Source organism: Leptonychotes weddellii, chromosome 5, assembly GCF_054177405.1.
Source record: "Leptonychotes weddellii isolate Sample4059 chromosome 5, ASM5417740v2, whole genome shotgun sequence".
NCBI lineage: Eukaryota > Metazoa > Chordata > Mammalia > Carnivora > Phocidae > Leptonychotes > Leptonychotes weddellii.
Genome location: NC_138373.1, coordinates 106,096,979 through 106,120,528, shown reverse-complemented (window position 1 = coordinate 106,120,528; position 23,550 = coordinate 106,096,979). Strand labels below are relative to the sequence as shown.

The following is a 23,550-nucleotide window of genomic DNA, read 5'->3' as shown; positions in this document are numbered from 1 at the left end:
AATGACCCTGAGATCATGACCTGAGCTAAAACCAAGAGTCCCACGCTTTAACTTGACTGTGCCACCCAGGTGCCCCAAAATCTTAAAAATTTTTAAAACTTTAGAACACTACATCTCTTACTTAGAATAAGAAATCCCCCATCTCTAAGTGACAGAAGATTCTGGGAAATGTAAAAGAAACATGTAAATTATAGCTTAATTATTTAGTGTCTGGGATTAGCCTCAATCAGAAGGTATAAAATATCTTATTTTTGACCACCAGTTAACATAGTGTGTTGTTACTTCCTAAATCAATAACCAGTTAGGCTATACTTGACTAGTTTCATCAAATGAGAATTTCATATTTTTGAAGGCAGTGCGTTTTGCATTATTTTAAGTAAATTACAGACTCATTATTCTCATAATTTCCCTCTCTTCTTTCATATTTACCAACTTTAGTCATTACAGTCCTGGAATTCCTCCCTATAACTATCTTCTAGTGTTACCACTAACTCGTGGTGGGGGAGATGCTAAGAACTCTTAAGATGACTGAGCATAATAGATGTCTTTGAGAAGACTTGAATAAGGATGTTTTTGATAGCCATTCCTCAAATGCTGTGCATACTTAATTGTTATTACAGGTTGTTTGTTATGTGATTTTGATATTTAATTGATCACAAGTCTTAGGAGCCTTAATGTTGAAATTAATTCATTCTTCTGTTTTGTGGCTACTCTTGTTAAAGGGGCTAGGTGAAAATAGTGCATCATACTCAACATAGTTTCTAATGTAGTTCAAAACAACTACTCAGTCTAATCAATCAAACAATAGCCCTGAGTGTTTTTATATATATATATATATAATATATATAATATATATGCAATATACATAAAGAATATATACATTATATAATGGTTATATATAAAGGTTTTTATATATAATATATGTATATAAATATATACATAATATATGTATGTAAAAGCTTGAAGGGATTGCAAATAATAGTAGTATATCAATTGAGGGAAGTAAAGATTGTAACATGTTTGTCTGATTGACTAATGGAAATATCTTCTTTGAACTCTCCCATAAAATTTTTGCAGCATCTCAAGAGAAATTGTTTAATTGTATCTTGTCATTCAAACTGATTTTAAAAGAAAAAAATATATTTTAACATTCAGGAAATTGGGTAAAATATCATTCTACATGTGTGTTCTAGAAGTAAGAGAAACTGTAGTTCAAATTTGTGTATATGTAAAGGAAACAGTTTCAGAAAAATAGCTTTTATTTTTTCACACTTATTCTAAGTTATGTTTATTAAACATGATGAATAATATAAGATCACTATTTCCACTCAAGGAATAATAAATATAAATAAATTCTAAACTAACTTCCAGGGATTAAGGAATGTAAAATGAGTTTAAACTGGAAGCTATAAATTGTTCCTTCAAATAAATTTTTTTTACGAGATATGTGGTCAAGGGCAGATGTAATTTTTCATGGAAAGAGTCAGAAATTAGTGTTTGCATATATATTAAAGTTATTTTTAACATGTGGACTCTTTGGCAACTACTCTAATATTAGCATCTTCCCAAGAGATTTTTGTGAGTGCATGTGTGTGTTGTGTCTATCTGTGTGTGTATGACAAGTATGAAAATTTAAGGAAACACTTGTCTCTGACTATATTTTTTAACATTTAATGTATCGCTTAAAACTATTTCAAGCTTGAGTTACTCTGTAATCACCTATTCAGGGATTTCCTAAGGTTCTTTCTAATTTAGTTCTTTGACTAAATTCACTTTTTAATAAGGCCCAATGAGACCGATTAAAATCAAGAGTTATTTTACATGGACTACATTTAACATAATTCATAGCAGGATATAAAAGTTTCATTCCACCAGTGGGAATCATCTGGTTGCCCTGATGTAACCTATAGTTAATTATGCCAAAACAAGATCAATTTGTCTGAAAAAGTTTGAGGAATTATCTACCCTACACCCCAATTGTATCTTGAGACCAGTGGGATCCCATCTTCTCATTAACCTTCTTAAAGGCATGATTCTTTCTCTTGTAGGTATCCCTCTAACTGGTACACTTAACTGTGGAAATGGAGTATTATTTTAGACATCCAGTGGGAATCACACTATTTGGAAACCATCAGAGTAAACTGGCTTCAAGCATGCTACCCTGCGGATGACTTCATCTCGAATTAAAAATATTTATATAAATATTCTCCAAGGACAAAGATGATTAATGGCAACAATAGAGGAATGCTGTGTGAGTTTCTGATTGGTCTCCGGGGTTTGCTGAATTGAAGATGTAAATTTCTTTTGACTGTAAACCCCAGAAAGTGCATTAAAGACTTTAGGTGAAAAGGGTATCTTAAAGTGATTTTGTCCTTTCGCATAATTAAGATGAGACACCCCTCTCCAAAAAAAAAAAAAATAATAAGAATATTTCTCCAGCAATTATACAAATTCTTAGGATTGGGGGGGAAACCTAGTTATCAAGAATTAATTTTCTCCTGGGGTGCCTGGGTGGCTCAGTCATTAAGCGTCTGCCTTCGGCTCAGGTCATGGTCCCAGAGTCCTGGGATCGAGCCCCGCGTCGGGCTCCCTGCTCTGCGGGAAGCCTGCTTCTCCCTCTCCCACTCCCCCTGCTTGTGTTCCCTCTCTCGCTGTGTCTCTCTCTGTCAAATAAATAAATAAATAAATAAATAAATAAATAAATAAAATTATTTTTCTCCTATCTAATCCCTAATCTAAATGTAAGTGAAGTATTGTGGAAAAAAATAGGAACTTGGAATAAGAAGAGTTGGATTCTTGTAGTGATTGGGACCAAAAAGAAGTGTGCACGTGGGCTCATCATTTTACATTGCAGGTATTTCTCATTTAAAATCCATTAGAATTCCAGCCTTATGTCACAAACTCTTTTACATACTGATTTAAAAACTCCAGGCAAACTAATGCATCCACCATTTCCTGTTCCCAGGCTGAACCACATTCAACTCAAAACACCAGATACCTATCATATTTTAGAGGAAATAAAAACAAACATCTAAAACAAGAGATTTGTTAATTATTTTAAATTATTCATTTTAATTTCACAATCCTACTCGCCAACACAAGTTATCATTATTATTATTAAATGAGTCTTCAAAAATTGCCATGGTTTACTTCTTCACACTATTTCTTGGTTCAATTCACAATAGGAAAATGGTAATTTAATTAGAAATCTATAACAATAATTACACTACATCAAAAACTAATGATGTAATGTATGGTGATTAACATAACATAAAAATAAAAAGAAATTTATAACAATAATAATAATACATCTAGAAAATCTCCAAATAGCTGGAGTTAAATAACGTCTAAAAATCCATGAACCAAAGTGAGAATTAAAAAAAAAAAAGAAAAAAATTTTAACCGAATGGTTTTACATTAAATGATACTGAGAAAAATAATTTTAAGATAACTGAGATAAAGCTAAAGCCATAATGAACCTGTCAATGATTTATTGATATTTATTGATATGATACAAAAGCATAGAGAACAAAAGAAAATATAGGCAAAATAGTCTTTATGAAAATTTAAAAATCTTTTGCTTCAAAAGACGTTATCAACAGAATAAAGATACAGTTCCCCAAATGGGTGAATATATTTTCAAATCACATATCTGATAAGTGACTAGTACTCAGAATAGAGAACTCCTAAAATTTAACAACAAAAACAAAAAACATAACTCAAAAATGGACAAAGAAATTGATAGACATATACCAATGACAATATACAAATGACAAATAATCACATGAAAAGATGCTCAAAGGCACTAATCATTAGGGAGATGCATATCAAACCTACAATGAGCTATCACATCATACCCATTAGGATGGCTACTATTAAAAAAGAAAGAAAGAAAGAAAATATTGGTGAGGATGAGGAGAAATTGGAACCATGGACACTTTTGGTGGAAATGTAAGGTTGTACAGCTTTGGAAAACAATACAGATGGTCCCCAATTTCTGATGGTTCAACTTACTATTTTTTGACTTATAATTGTGCAAAAGTAATATGCATTCAGTAGAAACTCTACTTTGAATTTTGATCTTTTGCCAGGTGAGAGAGATGTGGTATGATACTCTCATGATGCTGGGCCTCAGCAGTGAGCTACTGCTCCCAGTCAACCACACAGTCACGAAGGTAAACTATCAATACCATTACATCAATTCTGTATCTATACAACCATTCTGTTTTTCACTTTCAGGACAATATTCAATAAATTACATGAGATATTCAACCCTTTATTATAAAATAGACTTTGTGTTATATGAGTATGCCCAACCATAGGCTAACGTAAATGTTTTGAGCACATTTAAGGTAGGCTGGGCTAAGCTATGATGTTCAATAGATTAGGTGTATTAAATGCATTTTCAACTTCTGTTATTTTCAATTTATGATGGGTTTATCCGAATGTAACCCCAATATAAGGTGAGCAAGATCTGCATAGTGGGTTCTTCAAAAAATTAAAAATAGAACTACCATATGATCCAGCAATTCCACTTCTAGGTATATGTTCAAAAGAATTAAAAGCAGGGTCTCAAAGGGATATTTGTACACCCATGTTTCTAGCAGCATAATTCACAATAGCTAAAACATGGAAGCCTAACGGTGGAGCCAAATGCCTATCAATGGATGAATGGATAAGCAACATATGATATATACATACAATAGAATATTATTCAGCCTTAAAAAGGAAGGAAATTCTGACATATGCTACAACATACATTAACTTTGAAGGCATTTTGCTAAGTGATATAAGCCAGTCACCAGACAAAAAGACAAATCCTATATGATTCCACTCATATGAAGTAGTTAAAGTGGTCAAAATCATAGAGATAGAAAGGAGAATGGTGGTTACCAAAAGCTGAGAGGTAGAAGAAGGCCAGCTATGGATTGGGAGAAAATATTTGAAAAAACATTTATCTATTAAAAGTTATGTACAACATATAAAAAACTTCTACAACTCAAAAATTAAAGGCAAAAAAACCCCCCAAAAAACAATAGACAAAATCTTTAACAGAAACATTACCAGGCATGATATATGAATGTTAAACAATCAAATGAAAAGATCCCTAACATCACTAGTCATCAGGATAATGTTAAGTCAATACATATCCACTAGAATGACTAAAGTTAAAAACACTGAGAATACCAAGTACTGATAAGGATTTGGAGCAACTTGAACTTTCATACATTGCTGGTGGTAATGGAAAATGCATAGCCACTTTGTAAACCAGTTTGGAGTATCATTAAAGTTAAATACACACTTATTTAAACCAGTAATCTCATCCCAAATATTTTATTAAGGGAACTTAAAATATATGTCATCATGAAGTTATATATACAATTGTTCACAGCAACTTTTTCCATAAATGTTAAAAAAAAGAAAGTAAAGCAAATTCAGTTTCAATAGGTTGATAGATAAACAAATTACAGTACATCTATATAACAAAATGCTACTTAGCAATGAAAAGAGCAAGCTGCTGATATTAGCATATTTATTAACATAAATAAATCTCTAAAGCATTATGCTAAGAAAAAGATGTTATTACAAAAAAGTAAATAAATACTGTGTGATTCAATTTGTATGCAATTCTAGAAAATTATATATAGTGACAGAGCCGATCAGTGATTCTTAGAGGCTAAGGATGGAGTAAGGGGGTTGACTGTAAAGGTGTATGAAAATCTTTTTTGGAATATGGAAATATCCTATATTATTTTATTTTTAAGTAAGCTCTGTGCCCAACGTGGGGCTTGAACTCACCACCCCAAGGTCTTTTATCTTGAATATATAAGGGTCCTGGGATCGAGCCCATATCGGGACCCTGCTCGGGGGTGGGGAGTCTGCTTCTCCCTCTACCTCTCCCCCGCCACCTCCCCCTGCTTGTGCACTCTCTCTCTCTCAAATAAATTTTTAAAAAATCTAAAAAAAAAAAGTGCACAGATAAAGACACCAATGTAATAAGGATATTATTAAAATAGAAATATTCTTATATTGATAAAAATGAAATTTAGAACAAAATAAAACTATTCTCAAATTGTAATTAATAAAATAGCTTCTATATAGAAAGCATATTACAGAAACAAATTGCCAAGTTCACCATCATAGTAGGAGAGCATCACATATCTCACTAAATATTAAAAAATAAAGCAGACAAGAAATGAGAAAAATGTAGAGAAGTACAAGTAACAAGATTAATACAATAGACATGCAGGAACATATATAAATAGCACACATATTATGTGCATGTGTCCCCAAAACAAAACAAAACAAAACAAAGCAGTTTCTTCTTCAGCATAGAAGGGACAGTTACCAAAAAAAAAAAAAAAAAAAAAAAAAATCATGTATTAGGCAATCAAGTCATATTCATCGCAATTAGAAATATATATGCAGATAACATTCTCTGAAAATAAATAAAAGGTCAAAAACCAGAAAAGCTCATTAACAATTCCCTCATATTTGTTTCTGTTTTAGAAGTTTATTGGATTATCTTGACACAAAATCATTATAGCAGGGTGATATGTCTCTCTCTCCTTTATCCGTAAGTGTCAATAGCAAATCAATTCTTATATAACACATCACAGAATTTTGAGGTTCTAGAACCACTGCACAGGATTCTGTAATAGATTACATGCTAAAGTGACCGTGTTCTTCAAAAAGAAGTCGCATGATTGAGGACCATCATCCCTAAGGAAGTGCATCTTATGGGGGGTGGTCCGGAGTCCCCTTGCCCAGCCCGTGAGGTACATTCCAGGGGCGGGGGCTACCCCAGAGCTGGGCCTTCCTGGCAGCTGTGAGCATGATGTGGGATAAACCTTGTGGAGCCTTCAGCGACAGGAGGGACCTGGAATCCCAATCAGTCCCACCACTTACCAAACAATGCCAACCAAGACACATTTCACTGAAGAGGAAAACAAAGGTAAACCAACAAGGTCCAGGTCCTGCTCCATCAGGGATGCCGACTAGACCCCCACCCTGGGTGGCAGTCCCCCGCCCAGCACATGAACAGACGGGTGGGACGCAGAGAACACAACAGAGGCCTTCACTACCCCTCGGCCTGACCCACGAGGTTGTAGGGTGAAGGGGAGAGTCTCTGCGGTGAACAGGTGTCCCCGGGAAGGGTATCTGGGGGACTGTGGGGAGTCGGATGGCCTCACAGAAGCAGGACACGCCACCCCGTGCCATCCACTGAGAGCCTCAGCCTGGACAGCGGTTATGCTTGCAGCTCAGGCGGCCCGCCTAGCTACCAGAGCCCCTGTCGGCTGCGGGCTGCGTCAGGGCTTCTTGCCAAAGACAGTGCAAAGAGTCAAAGTAAAAATGACAAGATAAACCAACGAAACGTATCACTTTGCCACCTGAATGGCGGCCACGGTGGACCCAGGCCAAGTGCCCTGTCCCGGCGGGGTCGTAGGCCGGGCTCAGCTCTCGGCCAGCCTCGCTTTCCTCCCCTCCAGCAAGTTGCCCAGCAGTGTCGGGTCACTGCATTCCCATTGACTGATAGGGACTTCCCTTCTTCACGAGGAGGCGGGGCATGGTGGCCCTGGAGGGAGCAGCTGTACATGGAGGCAAAAAAATAGTGATGAAAACAGATTTTTGGAAGGACATACTATTGCCATGCTCGCTCAGGTCCCCAGACTCCGGCAACTCGGCAAAGGTCTTACTGCAGCAGGCCGTTGTGACCAAGTCTGAGGTACAGGTGAAGTGCAGCTTGAAGTCCAGTTTCTCATGGGTCCACCCTTCATCATTCTTGGCTCTAGGGTCCCCTTGAGCTTCTGAGCCATGGCAACAGTTCCCTCATATTTGTAAAATCTATAATCCGTTACCAAGTAAACCACTGGTCACAAACTATTAAACATGTTTAGATCTCCACAATAATGAAAAAAGGATGAATCAAATATTTTTGAATTAAAAACAAAACTGTGGAAAACAGTTTTCCTTACTAGATTTCAGCAGCTGGGGATGACCTTTTGTCTTTAGCCATAAGGTTTAGGCAAGATACTGTTTAGTTTTCTATTCTTGGTAATTACTCCATGATTATGCAAAACATTAACATTATGGGAAGCAGGGATTTTTAAGGAAACTCTTTTTTACTAGTTTTTCAACTTATCTGTAACTTTCTGGCAGAGAATTTATTTCTTCATTCATTCATTCGTTTATTTATTTAAAAGATTTTATTTATTTTAGAGAGGGAGAGTGGGGGAGGGGCAGAAGGAGAGGGAGAAAGAATCTTAAGCAGGCTCCACTCTGAGCCCTGAGCCCTGATGCAGGGCTCCATCTCCCAACCCTGATATCAGGACCTGAGGGGAAACCAAGAGTCAGAGGCTTAACTGACTGCACCACCCAGGCGCCCCTCTGGCAGAGAATTTAAAGTAACTTTGATTAATCAGTCAATGGCTGTGATGGAAATAATGACAACATGAAAGATCATAAATTTAATTTCAGGGGAAAGATGGGAGCTATAAAGAAAAAAATGGAAATGCTAGAAATCAATACAGTAACCTAGATGAAAAATGCCTTTGATATTCTCATTAGTATACTTTACACATCTCCCCCAAATTATTAGAATTAATGAACATGAAGATAAATCAATATAAGTTATTTAAAATGAAGTGCAAAGAGCTAAGACATTTTTAAAAGAGAAAGCAGAACACCCAATAACTGTGGGACAATAGGAAACAGTGTGACACATGTGTAATTGAAATCTCAAATAAGTTACAGATAACTTTGAAGATAAGTTTGCAGGTAAGTTTGATATACAAAGTGCCTGGGTGGCTAAAAATTTTCCAAAATAAGGGACAGACACAAAACCAGAGATTCGTGAAGTTCAGAGAACATCAACCAGGATAAATACTGCACATAGACATATCATATCCAAACTACTTAAAACCAAAGACAAAGAGAAAATCATGAAGGCAGCCAGAAAAGAAATAAGGATAAGAATAGGAAAACAGAAAAGTTCTCATAGGAAACCATGCAAGCAAGGAAACAATAGAGTAACCTTTTTAAACTGCTGGAAAAAAAAAAAAAAAGAAACTACAGACCTAGAATCTATATCCAATGAAAATATCCTTCAGATATAAAGAAGAAAGACTAAGATTAAAACAAAGAATTTATTCCCCACTAAAAAAAATGTGTACCGAAATATTTCATATGGAAGTACTATAATACAGGCCAGACCCTTGAATCTACAGAAATTGAAAGTTTCAAAATGGAATAAATGAAGGTAAAATAAAACCTTATTTTCTCATTTATTATTTCTCTGAAAGATAACTGTTTAAGTCAGGAGTCAGTAAACTATATAGCCCTTGGGTCAAATCTGACCAGCCACAAGTTTTTATATGACTGTGAGTTAAATATATTTTTCACTTTTAAATATATAATTTTAAATGATTGGAAAAAATAAAAAGAAGAATATTTTATGACACAAGAAAATGATATGTGTTCCACATTTCAGTGTCAACAAAGTTTGGTGGGAACTCTGCCATGCTCATTAATTCATGATTATCTATGGTTGTTTTCTTGCTACGACCGAGTTCAGAAGTTGCAAAAGAGACCCTGCTACACTGTACATTTCTTCCATATATTTTTATTTAATGCTTTTGTTTGTTTGTGTCTTTAATCTTTCCACATTTATTTGGCACATTGCTTATTGAAGGCTCTTGCTAAAGACAAAATGTCTAAAATGCACATTTTCATTATTTACAGAACATGATTTTTTATTGCTTTGAGAATTTACTGTAATCTGATTTATTGGTAAATTCTCAATTTTGGCATATTTGAGTCTCCCCTTTGGGAAGTGTGAATTACTGGATTTTGGATAGCAGTCTGATAGCCAGTATTCTGGTATTCAAGTGTGGGAGGAATCCCAAAGCATCTCACATTTGTTTATAGTTTTAATTGCTTGATCTTTTGGTATGAAGCCCACTCATGTTCTGTGCTGTCTCCAAATCTATAAATCTTTTGTTTTACACTTCCTGGGATATAAACCTCAAATCTGTGGTGTGGGAAAAGCAATCACCCAGCATCTCTATGTGGGGGAATGAAGGAAATCAAAATGTCATCCCAAAATATGCCTCCTTGACATAAAAAGTATTTTGAGTTAAAGGCAATTAAGAAATAACCCAGAAAAAGCTCTCCCTTTTGCCTAAAGAAATAAATTCTTCTTTTACTGAAGACAAACTCTTACCAGCCCAGAGATGGCACCAGAAATCTGCAAATAAAACTTACTCCATTAGTGTTTTCTGACATATATTTCCCTTCTCTCAGTTTGCCACCATGGAAGCCTCAAACTGCTTTCCCTTGTCCAGTCATTTCTCTGTAAATTTACTGTTGTTTGTTGAGGATGCTATATAAATCACCATTTTAACTTACTTTTATTTTAGGTTTCTCCCATGTGATGTGCACTGCACGCATTAATAAACTGTTTTTTTTTTTCTTGTTGATCTGTCTTTTCATTTGAATCCCAGATGAAGACAAGAGATGGGTAGAAGTAAAGCTTTGACTCCCCTACAGAAGAAGCCAGGTTGAAATTGCATATTTGCAAGCATGATTCTTGAAAGTTGTTGGTTCATTAATCACAAAATAAACGTGGCTTAAATAAACTGTACATTTATTTCCCTTTCAAAAACCTGATTTCCTGAGGTAAACAATGCAAGAATTGTGGAGTAGTTGTCCATTCACCAGGGACACTTGCTCTTTCTAACTTGTTACTCTATGCCCTTCAACAGGTGGATACCACTTTGTAGTTAATGACAAATATCACTCTGATATTTTCCAGCTCCTTCTTACAAAGAGGTGAAGTTTACTTCTCTCTATTTTGAATCTAGGATGGCCTTGTGAATTACATCAACTTATATAATGTGGTGGCATTGATGTTGTGGGAATTTTTAACCTTTATGAGGATTTGCAAATTCCCCTCTTGCTATATTTGTGAACTCTGTGCCCATCATCATGTTAAGGAGATGGGATTAATATTCTAGATAGTGAGACACGTGGCCTATAGCCCTCAAACACAGTCAGCCACCCATCAGCAAACAGGCAGATATGTAAGTGAAGCCATGAAACACCATTTGACTAAAAACATTGAATGATAGCTTTTTAATGTTTGTTGTTTTAAGCCACTAAGTTTTGATACACACCACTGCTTGAGCTCTAGCCAAAGAGAGAAATTTTTAATAAAAAAAATAACACATTATAGCCCTGATGAATTACGAAGGAAAAAAAAGATGTACAAATTTCTTTTAAGGATACCTAAATTTCCAAATGACACTGCCACTTCCATCTTTTTGGTGAGATCATAAACATACAACCTGATGAGAAAACTAGTGGATGTTATTCAGCCTACTAACAGACTAAAAATGAAAACCCATAATAATATATATAGATAAGGAAAAATTCAACCTCCATTTCTGATGCAAGCTATAATAAAGTTATAATATAAAGGAAGCTCCACACCTCACCAAAAGCATCTAAAATGAAACAATAAAATACCTCATAATGGCTACCGACTATTTTAAAATTCTGTAACACTCCTATACTGATGTAATTACTCAAGTATTCTTACATAATATATTGTCTCAAACTCATTTTGACTTTTTACTTAAATCTATGAATCTTTGAGTGCTTATATACTCAACCCTACCAGCACTCATAATCTCTCCTCAATACCGGGTATCAAACATATTTAAATTTCTTATTTTTGCATATACTTTTCACAGTCTCCACTTTTTTTTTCATTTTCCAATCACATATGTTCTTCATTTGGAAACTGGAGATAACAATAGTATCTTCTCATAGAGTAGCTGTATGGACTAAGTTAAAATATGTAAAACACAGCCCTATATATATATGCAAGGTATCATTATTATTATATCTCACATACACTATGAAACATTAAGCTACATTTCAACAACAACAGCAGCAATGATATTACACTAAGAATACTCAATAACAAGAAAAAATAAAAAAAGATAAAAGAGACTGCCCATGAAAGAAGAAAGTTGTAACCCTTTGCAGCAAAACAAATTTTAAAAGAAACTCCGTTGGTTTGAAGAAAGTAAATTGTTATTGAGGCATGAAGATGTCTGTATTCCCAAAGTTCAAGAGTTGCCACTCTTGTGTGGGATATAAGTGTAGTTTTACTGTCCAGAAAAGAGGATTAACAGCACCGATGGGGTAAAGAGGTTCAATCTGTGAACAACAACGTGGAGATGTACATTTTCAAAAATAAAAGGCACATGACTGACTCCTGCTGCAGTGATTCTTTGAAAGGAAACAAGGAATCATTCCTGCTCTATGAATGATGGGCACCCAAATCATTTGTGACATAGAATCAAAGAGAATCCTGAAGTTGGAATACAAAATGCTAAGAACTAAAAGAAGTGGTCTTAAGAATCAAAGTGTCATCCCCAAAAGAATTTGTCCTTCAGAATGTGAGACGAACCATGAGAGACTATGGACTCTGAGAAACAAACTGAGGGTTCTAGAGGGGAGGGGGGTGGGGGGATGGGTTAGCCTGGTGATGGGTATTAAAGAGGGCACATATTGAACAGAGCACTGGGTGTTATACGCAAACAATGAATCATGGAACAGTACATCAAAAACTAATAATGTAATGTATGGTGATTAACATAATAAAAAAAAGAAAGAAAGTGAGATATTCTTCAAAAAAGGGAACAGAAATACATAATTTTCTTCCTTGAACATCACGCTGCCTCTGCAGGCAGCTTCATCAACAGTAGAACAGTTTTATCCACAGGAAATTTAATTTTAATCCACAGAACTATTCAATGTTCAATAAGAAGCAATGGGCACATTGACCATACCTACGGAAGCCCCTAGTTAAACTGATAATTTAAAAAAAATCCTAACTAGAATAAGTGTATTCCTGCTACTCAGGCGGATTGACAAAGAAGTTTAATTTGACTTGGGAAATAAAAGAGATATGTCTAGACTTCTGATTCTGGTCAAGATGAAGTCATAGGAGCCAGATTCACTCTCTTGCCTAAATCAACAAGAGAACATCTCTCTCTCTCTCAGGCTCTCACCACTCTCTCTCTCTCTCTCCATATATATACATATATATATATATATATGTATATATATATATATATAAAACACACACATTTATATAAATACATATATTACACACACAGAGACAGACACACACACACACAAATATATTTACATATACATTCAAGACATCGGAGGCAATGAAGAAAGTGATTCCTGAAAGGTGGGAAAGAAATGTGGTAAGCCCAGTGACTACCCCACTTTATTTCAGTGAGAGCACTTCAAAAAATTGAAATTATAGTTAAAAATAATCCCACAAAGAAAAACTCTGGTTTGGTTCATTGGTGAATTCTACCAAACATTTAAGTAAAACCTTAGTAACAATTCTACACAAACTTTTCCAAGGAATTTAAAATGAGAAAATACATCCTAATTTAGCCTATGAAACTAGTGTAATGTTAGTGTTAACCAGACAGTAAAAGGACAAGATAACTACTAGCCAATATCTGTTATGAACATAAATGCAAAATTTCTAAACAAAATTTTAGTAAATTCAATCTAGAAAAAGAGCAAAACTGTAATATACTATGACCAGGTAGAAGTGATTCTAGGAATACAAAGCTGGCCTAACATTAAAAAATAAATTAATTTAATTTACTGTATTAATAAACTAAAATAGATTTCTATTATACTTAATAAACTAAATATATGTTATATATGAAAAAATATATTTATATATAAATTTATATATATGTTATATATTATATAAACATGTGATACATAAAAATACATATCATATATATGTATGTGTGTGTGTGTTTATGTGCATGTGTATGTGTGGTTTACCCTTGAACAACATGGGAGTTAGGGGTGCTGACCAACCCACACACATAGTCAAAAATCCACATATAACTTTTGACTCCCCAAAAACTTTACTAATAGTCTACTGTTGACCAGAGCCTTGCTGATAACATAAACACATATGACTAACACATATTTTGTATGTTATATGTATTATATACTGTATTCTTACAATAAGAAAGCTAGAGAAAAGATAGTGTTACTAAGAAAATCATAAGGAACAATCATCTCAATCAACATGGAAAAAGCATTTGACAAAACCAGGCATGCATGTCTGATAACAACTCTCAGCAATTTCCCAGCTTAATAAAGAGCACTATGCAAAACCCATATGTAATATCACCCAGAATGATGAAGGACCAAGTGACTTCTAATATCAGGAATAAGAGGAGTTAGAAAATTTTTAATGTAATTGATATTAGTTTAGCAGAAGCTTCAGAGGATTCAAAATTATGAACAATTTTCTTGAAACAAAATTTTACTTTTTCGAACACCACATCATCTAATGACTTTCAATTTAATGGAACAACTATTGTAATGGCTTGGTCTAGTCTAGTCCCCTTGCATCAAATCGTATTTAGTGATAGCATGTCAAACCAAAGATTTCTCCCAACAATTTGAAAAAAAAGAAAAGAAAAGAAAAGAAAAAAGAAGGAAGGAAGGAAGGAATTGATATGGAAAACTTTAGAATGATTTGTGTTAAAAACTACTACTAGTCAAGCAGTTTAATAAGAAGATTAAAGGGACTATTTTGTATTGATTGATATATTAAACATTGGTATATAAACATTACTGAACAAGTTGTTAAATATTTTGAATATCACCACTTTTGGTAACCACTAAAGCAACTCAATCATTAGTCAAACTCTTCCATAATAAAAACTCTTTGTCCAGATGGCATCACCCGTCAGTTTTTCAAAATCTTCAAAGAAGAAATAATTTCAATGTTATATGATCTCTTGTTCAGAATAGAAGAAGAGGAAAAAGTCGCCATCTTTTAATGATGTTAAGACAAGCTTGAGTCCAAAATGTGCCATAATTAGTATGAAGAAGACAAATAATGCTCTGTCTTGATGATAAACATATTACACAACAATTCTGATAAAATTCAGTAAAATCCCATGAAAATGTATCTCAAGATAAAAGACAATTTCAGAAATAATATAATTGGCAAATATTTCCATTTTCTACACAGCCCTTTCTGAAACAAGAGATGGGATTCTACAGGACTTCTTTTTGGTGAGGGAAAAAGCACAAAAGGATGGGAAGGAAAGCAGGACTGGTAATGCCAGACAACTTTACCTCAGGAGGGAGAGACGTATAGGCTAACTTTGCACATATGTACTTGTAGTCAACCAATCTCCCTTGCTCAGGACAATATGGTGGGGATGGAAACTAAGTAACTAGGAAGTACTTTGAATTCTTGACCACTGTTCTGGAAGTCCCAATCTATCACAGTATCCAGAATCTTCACTTCAGTTTTAGTTGGCGTGGACGACAGCCACCAGATGGCAGCAACTGCAGCTGTGTCCAGGGTTTGCTCCTGGAGCCAGAACCCTCCAGAAATCCTGAACTGTTCTGGATCCTTGCCTGGATCATATCATTTACTTCACAATAATTAGGCCCTTACTTTAGAAAAGAATATTATGGAACCACCCCTATCATGTTAAAGCAAGATTTTAAAGCATTAGAAAATTGTATTCAGTAGTATATAAAAAGCACCGTACATTATGACAAACCTGGCCAAAATTTTTATTTCCTTTCTACATTTTTTAAATGTTAAAAATATTCCTAACTGATGGAAAAACACTTGAGTAAGGACCTCAGTCCACACAATATAGAAAAAAATACTTTTATAATAACTAAAATTCAAATATAATATTAAAAACATTAATATATGAAAATATCGGATTTTGAATGGGTAAGTATATGTAATAAAAGAGAAAAAAAACAAAATTATATACAAATGTTATACTACTTCATGCAAAATTGATTAAAATTTCAAAAGAAAATAAACAATAATATTTGCACAAATAATGACAGGATATGGGGCATCTGGGTGACTCAGTTGGTTAAGCGTCTGACTCAGCTCAGGTCATGAGCTCAGGGTCATGGGATCGTGCCCCGTGTGGGCATGGAGCCTGCTTAAGATTCTCTCTCTTCCTCTCCCTTTGCACTCCCACATTCTCGCTTGTGTGAGAAAAAAATAAATAAATAAATAAAATAATGACAGGATAATGTGTCAATGACAGGACTGGCCCCATATCTATACCTCGCTTCAGAAATAGCTGTTTCTAGATTGTGAGATTACATTCACAAATATATATTGCAAAGCAATATATGATATTGAATGATAAAAATTCTGGAGCCATACTAGCGTTGAGTTTTGACTACATCAAGTTACTTAGTCTCCGGCTCTCTCAATTTCCTCATTTGAAAAACAGTGATAATAATGTTATGTGTTCTTTATGTATCAGATTTTATTATAAAATATATCATTTTATATTTAGAAAAAAATGAAGAAATAAAAATTAATAGAATGTTATTGCCATATATTTTCCATGTGAATAATTGCTTCTCAAATAATATACTGGGGGTCCTCTTTTTATAGCGGTAGTTATTCTAAGGATGATACTCTTCAAAATATAAACCTGGATCTTTGGGAAAGAAGGGGCCTTTACTCAAAAGTGTTCTATGCAACCATTACCATTCTGTTTTGCCACGTACATAGTGCAGCTGCTCCCTTTTCCAAACGAGGATCAGTGTACTTGCTTGGTAGGATAGAAAAGTTAAAGAATAGTTCACACAGATGTAATACTTTAATTATTATATAGTAACAGCTCTTACTATTTACTTCTTAAAGTAAAATTGAAATGAAGATATTATTATCACATCTGAAATTGGAAAACAATGTTTTCATGTATTTTAGGCACAGAAATACCATTTTGTAATTCTTAGAAAAACGTTTATTGCCATATATAAAAATATCTTTGATATACTAATTTTCCAAGAATAAGGATAACTGGGACCCTTAGAAAACAGACTGTGCCCACTGCCTCATGGTTTTACAAACATCACGGAAGGAATCATTTCCTGTGTAATATTCTTTTCACAGCATCTTTCACATCTCTGTTTCTCAGACTGTATATTAGAGGGTTTAGCATTGGTATTATTAGTGTGTAGAGCACAGCTACGATCTTGTTTTGCTCTGGGGAGGAGATGGCCCCGGGCTGGGCGTACATGAAGAACATGGTCCCATAGAACAAACTCACCACAGCTATATGGGAGCTGCAGGTGGAGAAGGTCTTACCCCTGCCATGGGTGGAGGGGATCTTCAGGGCAGTGGAGAGGATGTAAGCATAGGAAACCAGAATGACAGTTGTGGTGCTGCTGCTGATGAGGGCACAGAGAATGAACAGCACAATCTCGTTCACAAAAGTGTCATCACAAGAGATCTTGATCAGGGCTGGGACATCACAGAAAAAGTGGTCCAGTCTGTTTTCTCCACAGAAATGCAAACTGAAGGTGAAAGCTGTTTGGACTATGGAGTTGATGCCTCCACAGATGTAGGACCCAGTCACCAACTGAGCACAGACTTTCTGGGACATGTGCACGGGGTAAAGGAGAGGGGAGCAAATGGCCAAGAATCGATCGAATGCCGTGACAGCCAAAAGAAAGCCTTCAGTTGTGACAAATAGAGCAAAGAAGAAAAATTGGGCTGCACAGCCATTGTAAGAAATCTTCTTTTCATTAGACAGGAAGTTGGCTAAAGTTTGGGGAGCAATGACTGTGGAGTAGCAGAGATCTAAATAGGACTAGTTTCTAAGGAAGAAATACATAGGCCATTTGAAGTCTGGAGTCCATCTTAATGACGGTTATCATGCTAATATTTGCCACCACATTGATCACGTAGATCAGCAAGAACACTAGGAATAAGAGGATTTGTAGTTTTGGAGAGGTTCTGAAGCCTAGCAGAATGAACTCAGTCACTTCTGAGTAATTCCTATTAAGCTTGCTCTTCATGGCTGAGATGTAGGTGGAACCGGAGAGATGGTAAAAACGAAAGAAATGAGTGATCAGAATACTTGTTTTAGTAAAAATAACTAAAAACCAGCATAGAAAAAATTTCATCATCTTGTTCCCAGGAAATTACAAAACACCATTACAGAACAGATTACTATTTTTAAAGAGTAAAGAATTTAATCTAATTGGTCATCCATTGAGATATACTTATTTTGCAAATAATGCAGATTTGTCCTCTAAGCGTGCTTTGGAGAAATGGAGATTCTAGGAAATTGTCTAGAAACAAGAGCTTGTTGTTCGTTTTTCCCTTCTTGAGTTATCAGTTACTGCCATTGAAAGTTACCTCCTCTAGTGAAAGATATTTCTCACAGACATTATAATCCACTTAAAAGTTCATTTGGAGTGAAAATCCATTAAATTTATGGCCTATTTTTATTTTTTTAAAAATCATTTAGTTTCCTTATCTACTATAGAAAAATAATAGACAAATATTATATCCATCTTTCTTATATTATGAAGAGAAAAACTTCAAATTCTGACAAAAGGATCATCCTTTTACACATTAACCTCATATTCTTATTTCTTCCATTATTTTTGTCCCTATGGTGACGTGCACTCTTAGTGGTACAATTCATCTACTAAAAACAGAAGTCATTCTTGCATATATTTTCTAAACATAATTTCATTAGACTTTTATTTTTTCTCTTTCTCCTTTTTTTCTTTCTTTCCCTCCTTCCCTCCCTCCTTCCCTCCCTCCCTCCTTCTTTCCTTCCTTCCTTCCTTCTTTCCCTCTCTTATTCCCTTTGGAATTTGCAGGTTGGAATGCAGGTGGGGAATTCTAAGATCTTGGGTAGAGATTTTTCTGTCCTTTCAGAAACAGACAAATCTAATAAAAAAATACAAAGATCTGTGCATATGGAGGAGAGAAGGCACACAGGACAATTTAAAAACAGGTATAAATGGGAAAAAAGGAAGAAATATGTATTTAAACAAGCTCACATTGTATTTGTTTAGGCATATGCTATTATGTGTCCTTAAACATGGTGGTAGGGAAAGGAAGTAATTTTTTATTTTACTTTATGTATGGAGAAATTAAGACAAAAACAGATTTCAAAAGCTTCTTTAGAGGCATGAGATTGAGCAGCAGAGTGGTTTACTATTCAATAATCTGTCATAAAATGTCAATAAAAACTTGCAAACAATTCAAAGATTCACATAGTATGGAAATGTCTTTTATAATTTTATAATTATAATTGTATACATATATAAAATTATTATGTAAATTGTATAATTGTAATAAATAAAATTATACATGATATAAATTACACAATGTCTCATAATATCTCTTGTCATCTTTATTGTTGTCACTGCTATGGTTTCACTAATTATGACATTCTTTGAAGACAGGTAGGGACTATGCAAGTACATTAGAGTCAATTTGGTCCAGTATCTATGATATCTACTTTCTTCAAAAAATTAAAAGTTAACAGAAATATTGACTGATTAATTTTAGAAGTCAGAAGAATCATCAGAATAGCCTCTGTTAGGGCCTATCAACTAAAAAAAAATGCATGGTTTCCTTAAATTCATATTTTACATAAAAACGTTTCTGGTTTCAACAGAAAAAAAAATTAAAAAAAAAAAGATGTAACTAAAGCGATCTGGAAAAGAATGTGTTGAGAATAAATTAGATATAAAAGATATTCTTAAGAATGAACCCAATTCTTATCTTGTAAACCCTCTACTATATGTGAAATCATGAAGAAAAAGAGTACGAAAAGAAGAGCACCTTTGCTTAACAGGAAGTCTTCCTGCAACATGGATTGCCTTTCTTCCCTGGTCAGATCAGACTCCAACCTCTACGATGAACAAGTACTAGCAACAATTGTAGTTTGTTTAGTTTGTTTCTCTCTCTCTCTTAGTTTATTGTATTTTTTCATTGTCATCAACAACCAGACCTGGGACGCGTCCGGAAAGAAATTCTCTCATGAGGAGGAAAACCAGAGTGGTGTGCATTCCCTCTGAAAGATATTAACAAGGCACCAGAGTCTTTCTCACCAGTAATATACTTTGTATCAGAATGCAAAAGAAAAGTGGGAGAAGAAATTATTCATTTGAAACTCACCAGACCTTTGGGGAGTACAAAGGCTCTCTAGAGGACGTGAGAACTATCCTTCTACTTACTGAACAAAATAATAATAATTAAACACATTTGGATAAGAAGTATTTGACTCGTTTTTTTTTAACTTCATGATCTACACAGAGGGAAATTCACTATTTTTCATCTGAGTGGGTAACAACCCTTACTTTTAGAAACTCGTTTCTTATCTGTACTAACACATCATGCCTGTATTAGAAGAAAATTTTATACAGAGAATAATCTAAACAGTCAGTTGAAGAGTTGGGGGAAAAGGGGGGATTTCGAAATAACACAGAGACTGGCCAGAGCAGGCAGCCATACCTCCACCTCTGACTTCAAAGCATGAGAAGAGGTGGTGTAGAAGATCCCCAAAGCCCAGGAATTGCTTCAAGAGTGAGAACCATGGCGGGGTTTGGCCACCTGTGCTAGAATCAAAAAGAGAAACCCCCAAGGAGCATACTGAAAGAGAAAGAAATTCCCTCTCCTCACACATCCTAGTACTGCTATTAGTGGGAAAACAGCATCTCCGGGATCCTAGAGATCCTTCCTAGTTTTCCTGATGATATTTCCCTTCAGCTAGGACAACTTTCTTTGTTATTTCTTATGGCACAAATTTGGTATAAGGCATTCTCTTAGTTTTCCTTTATCTGAAAAGTTCCTTATTTTGCCTTCAATTCTGAAGCCTGTTTCCTGCCCATGAATGTTGGTTTGGTCTCCCCTCCTCCCATCTTTAAGCACTTTAAAGACGTCCCATTGTCTCTGGTTTGAATTGTTTCTGACAAGTGTATGCTTTAACTTTGATTCACTTGTGTGTAATGTCTCTTTCCCCCTCTTGCTACTTTGACAATGTCCCTTTTTCTCTCATCTTCAGAATTTTATTATGTGCTTCATTTGGTTTTTCTCTGTCTATCCTGCTTGGGATTTTGCCCATTTTCTCGCATCTGTGTGGTTAGATTTGTCATCAAATATGAAAAAAAAAAATTTGCCCATTATAGTTTACAATATTTTTCTGGCCCCTCTTCGTCCAGTTACATGGGTAATATTTTCTCAGTTGTCACTGAATACCTGTTCATTATTTTTCCTTTTTAACTCAATCTTAGGTTTGATTTGTTTCTATTGCTATGTATTCACGTTTAAAATCTTTTCCTCCTGATTTGTTTCCTTTTCTCAGGAATTACAGTCATTCACCACTTATACAATCTCTAAAAATATTTGGTTCATATATTTTCTCCAGAGTTTAATTGTTTTGTGATGGAAGACAAATCTATGGTAGCCATTCTTTCACAATTAGGTGTGGAAAATATCTTAAATCCATTTTTTAAAATTTTTTGAATTACCTCAGCATTTGCAGTATAAACATACACTTCTCTTTTTTAATTGAAGCATTTTATTTATTAATATTCTGTTTAGAACTTTTCAAGTTAATTTTATGAGTAAGATTTGTCTATAATTTTTTAGTTTAATGTCCATATGACACTTATGAGAGACTCATAAATATAGTAGGAGAATATTTCCTTTATGACTATTTCTGACAGAGTTTATGTAAAAATGATCTTATTTCTTTCTTAAATGTTTGCAGGTAAACACTGGTGAAGTCATTTATTCTTCATAGGAATATCATTAATAAAGATTCAGTTTCTTTAATAGATATTTTAAAATTCATATTTATCTTTTACACATAATTTTATTCTATTTAAAATATTTTTATTTAAAAATCATCAATTTTTGCTAAAAATGTTTTTTTAACCAACTGAGCCACCCAGGCGCCCTAAAAATGTTTTTTTAATATCAGAAGAATCTGTAGCGTCATCCCCTTTTCATTCCTGATCCTTGTGATTTTTTTTTTTAAAGATTTTATTTATTTATTTGACAGACAGAGAGAAAGCACAAGTAGGCAGAGCCATAGGCAGAGGAAGAGGGAGAAGCAGGCTCTCCACTCAGCAGGGACCCTGACGTGGGGCTCAATCCCAGGACCTTGGGATCATAACCTGAGCCAAAGGCACACACTTAACAGACTGAGCCACTCAGGTGCCTCGAACCTTGTGATTTAATGTTGCTCTTTTCCCTTATTAAATTGGCTAGGATTTTATACACACTAGTAATTTTTCAAAGAATCTATGTTAAAGTCATGTGACTAGCCTATATCATACATATTTTTTCTAAGTAATTTTATCTATATTATTTATTTTCTTTTTTTGTTTTGTTTTGACTTGTTTTCTATTTCACATTATTAAGAAGATTATTATTATTAAGATGTAGATGTCCCTGCCTTTCTTCATATTTACAAGTAAGGCTTTGTACACCCCTCCAAGTACTACTTTTTCTTATGAAAGTTAGATATATCATAATTCATTATAATTTAGTTCAAACTAAATCAAAATTTAATTTGATAGATAACTAGAAAACTTTATGGGCATGGACATTAGAAACAAACACTTACTAAAAATGAATTTGATTTCTATATTAGGTTGACTATGATTAAGAGCATACACTGAATGATTTCAGTCAGTGAATTTGTTGAGGGTTTATGTTCCATCTATTGTGAATGACAGTAAGTGGCTCTTATGTATTTGTAAAAAATAGCATGTCATTATTACTAATGCTATTGTGGGTAGCTTAAGGATAAAAATAGTATATTAGATTCTCGTATATTTTACAGATTAGATATTCAAGCTCTATGTCATGTGCTTTCTACATGGAAAAGTTGGAAAGTTCACCAAATGTATCCTGCCACAAGGGTTCTTGACCCAGATTTTGTCTTACCAGTTAGATCTACACAAACTCTGAATTTAGAATGGAACAGTGAGTTGGGGATCGACTTTCTGCTCATTTTGACTTTTTTTCTACCAGTAGACAAGTTGTGGAAACATATGGGCTTTATTCTGCAGCATTGTTGAATCCCCAACTTCCTAGAGAAGCAATTTTGATGGATGAGGAAGTAGTGACATCTTTTTGCTTCCTTGTATCTGACCCCTGCATCATAGTTAAGGTGTTGTATTTTTAAATTGTATCTCCAATGGGAACCTCTCTTTGTGAGGTAATCCTAAATTGCCCTAAGGGTCATTTTAAGAGAGTCACCCAGGAGCACCTGGGGGGCTCTGTCAGTTAAGCGACCGACTCCTGATTTTGGCTCAGGTCTTGATCTTGGGTCCTGAGATCAAGCTATGCCAGGACTCAGCAGGGAGTATCTGCTTGAGGTTCTCTCCCTCTCCCTCTGCCCCTCCCCCTGCTCTTGTATACTCTCTCTCTCTCTAAAATAAATAAATCTTAAGAAAAAGAGTGTCACTCAGAAATTCTTCCAGCCTTTCCAAATTGATAGGCCTCAATTCATCTTAATTAATATTTTCCTGTTTAAAGTAACTAACCTGTTTATTCTTCCTACAATGACCAAACTTTTACTAATACTGTATTATAATGAGGTCTTGCCCTATATCATTTTGTATTCCATACACTGAAAAATTCTAGATAAATTCTAGAAA

At 34.6% G+C, this 23,550-nt stretch overlaps 1 protein-coding gene across 1 annotated transcript; it reads right to left on the bottom strand.

Annotated features, from left to right (window-relative positions):
- Positions 1 to 16,994: 16,994 nt before the first annotated feature.
- On the bottom strand, positions 16,995 to 17,931 carry LOC115937505 (olfactory receptor 9S13-like). The gene is given in 2 exon segments (XM_031019621.2): positions 16,995 to 17,750; positions 17,752 to 17,931. Coding segments are annotated over 2 exon segments (936 nt in total).
- Positions 17,932 to 23,550: the final 5,619 nt, after the last annotated feature.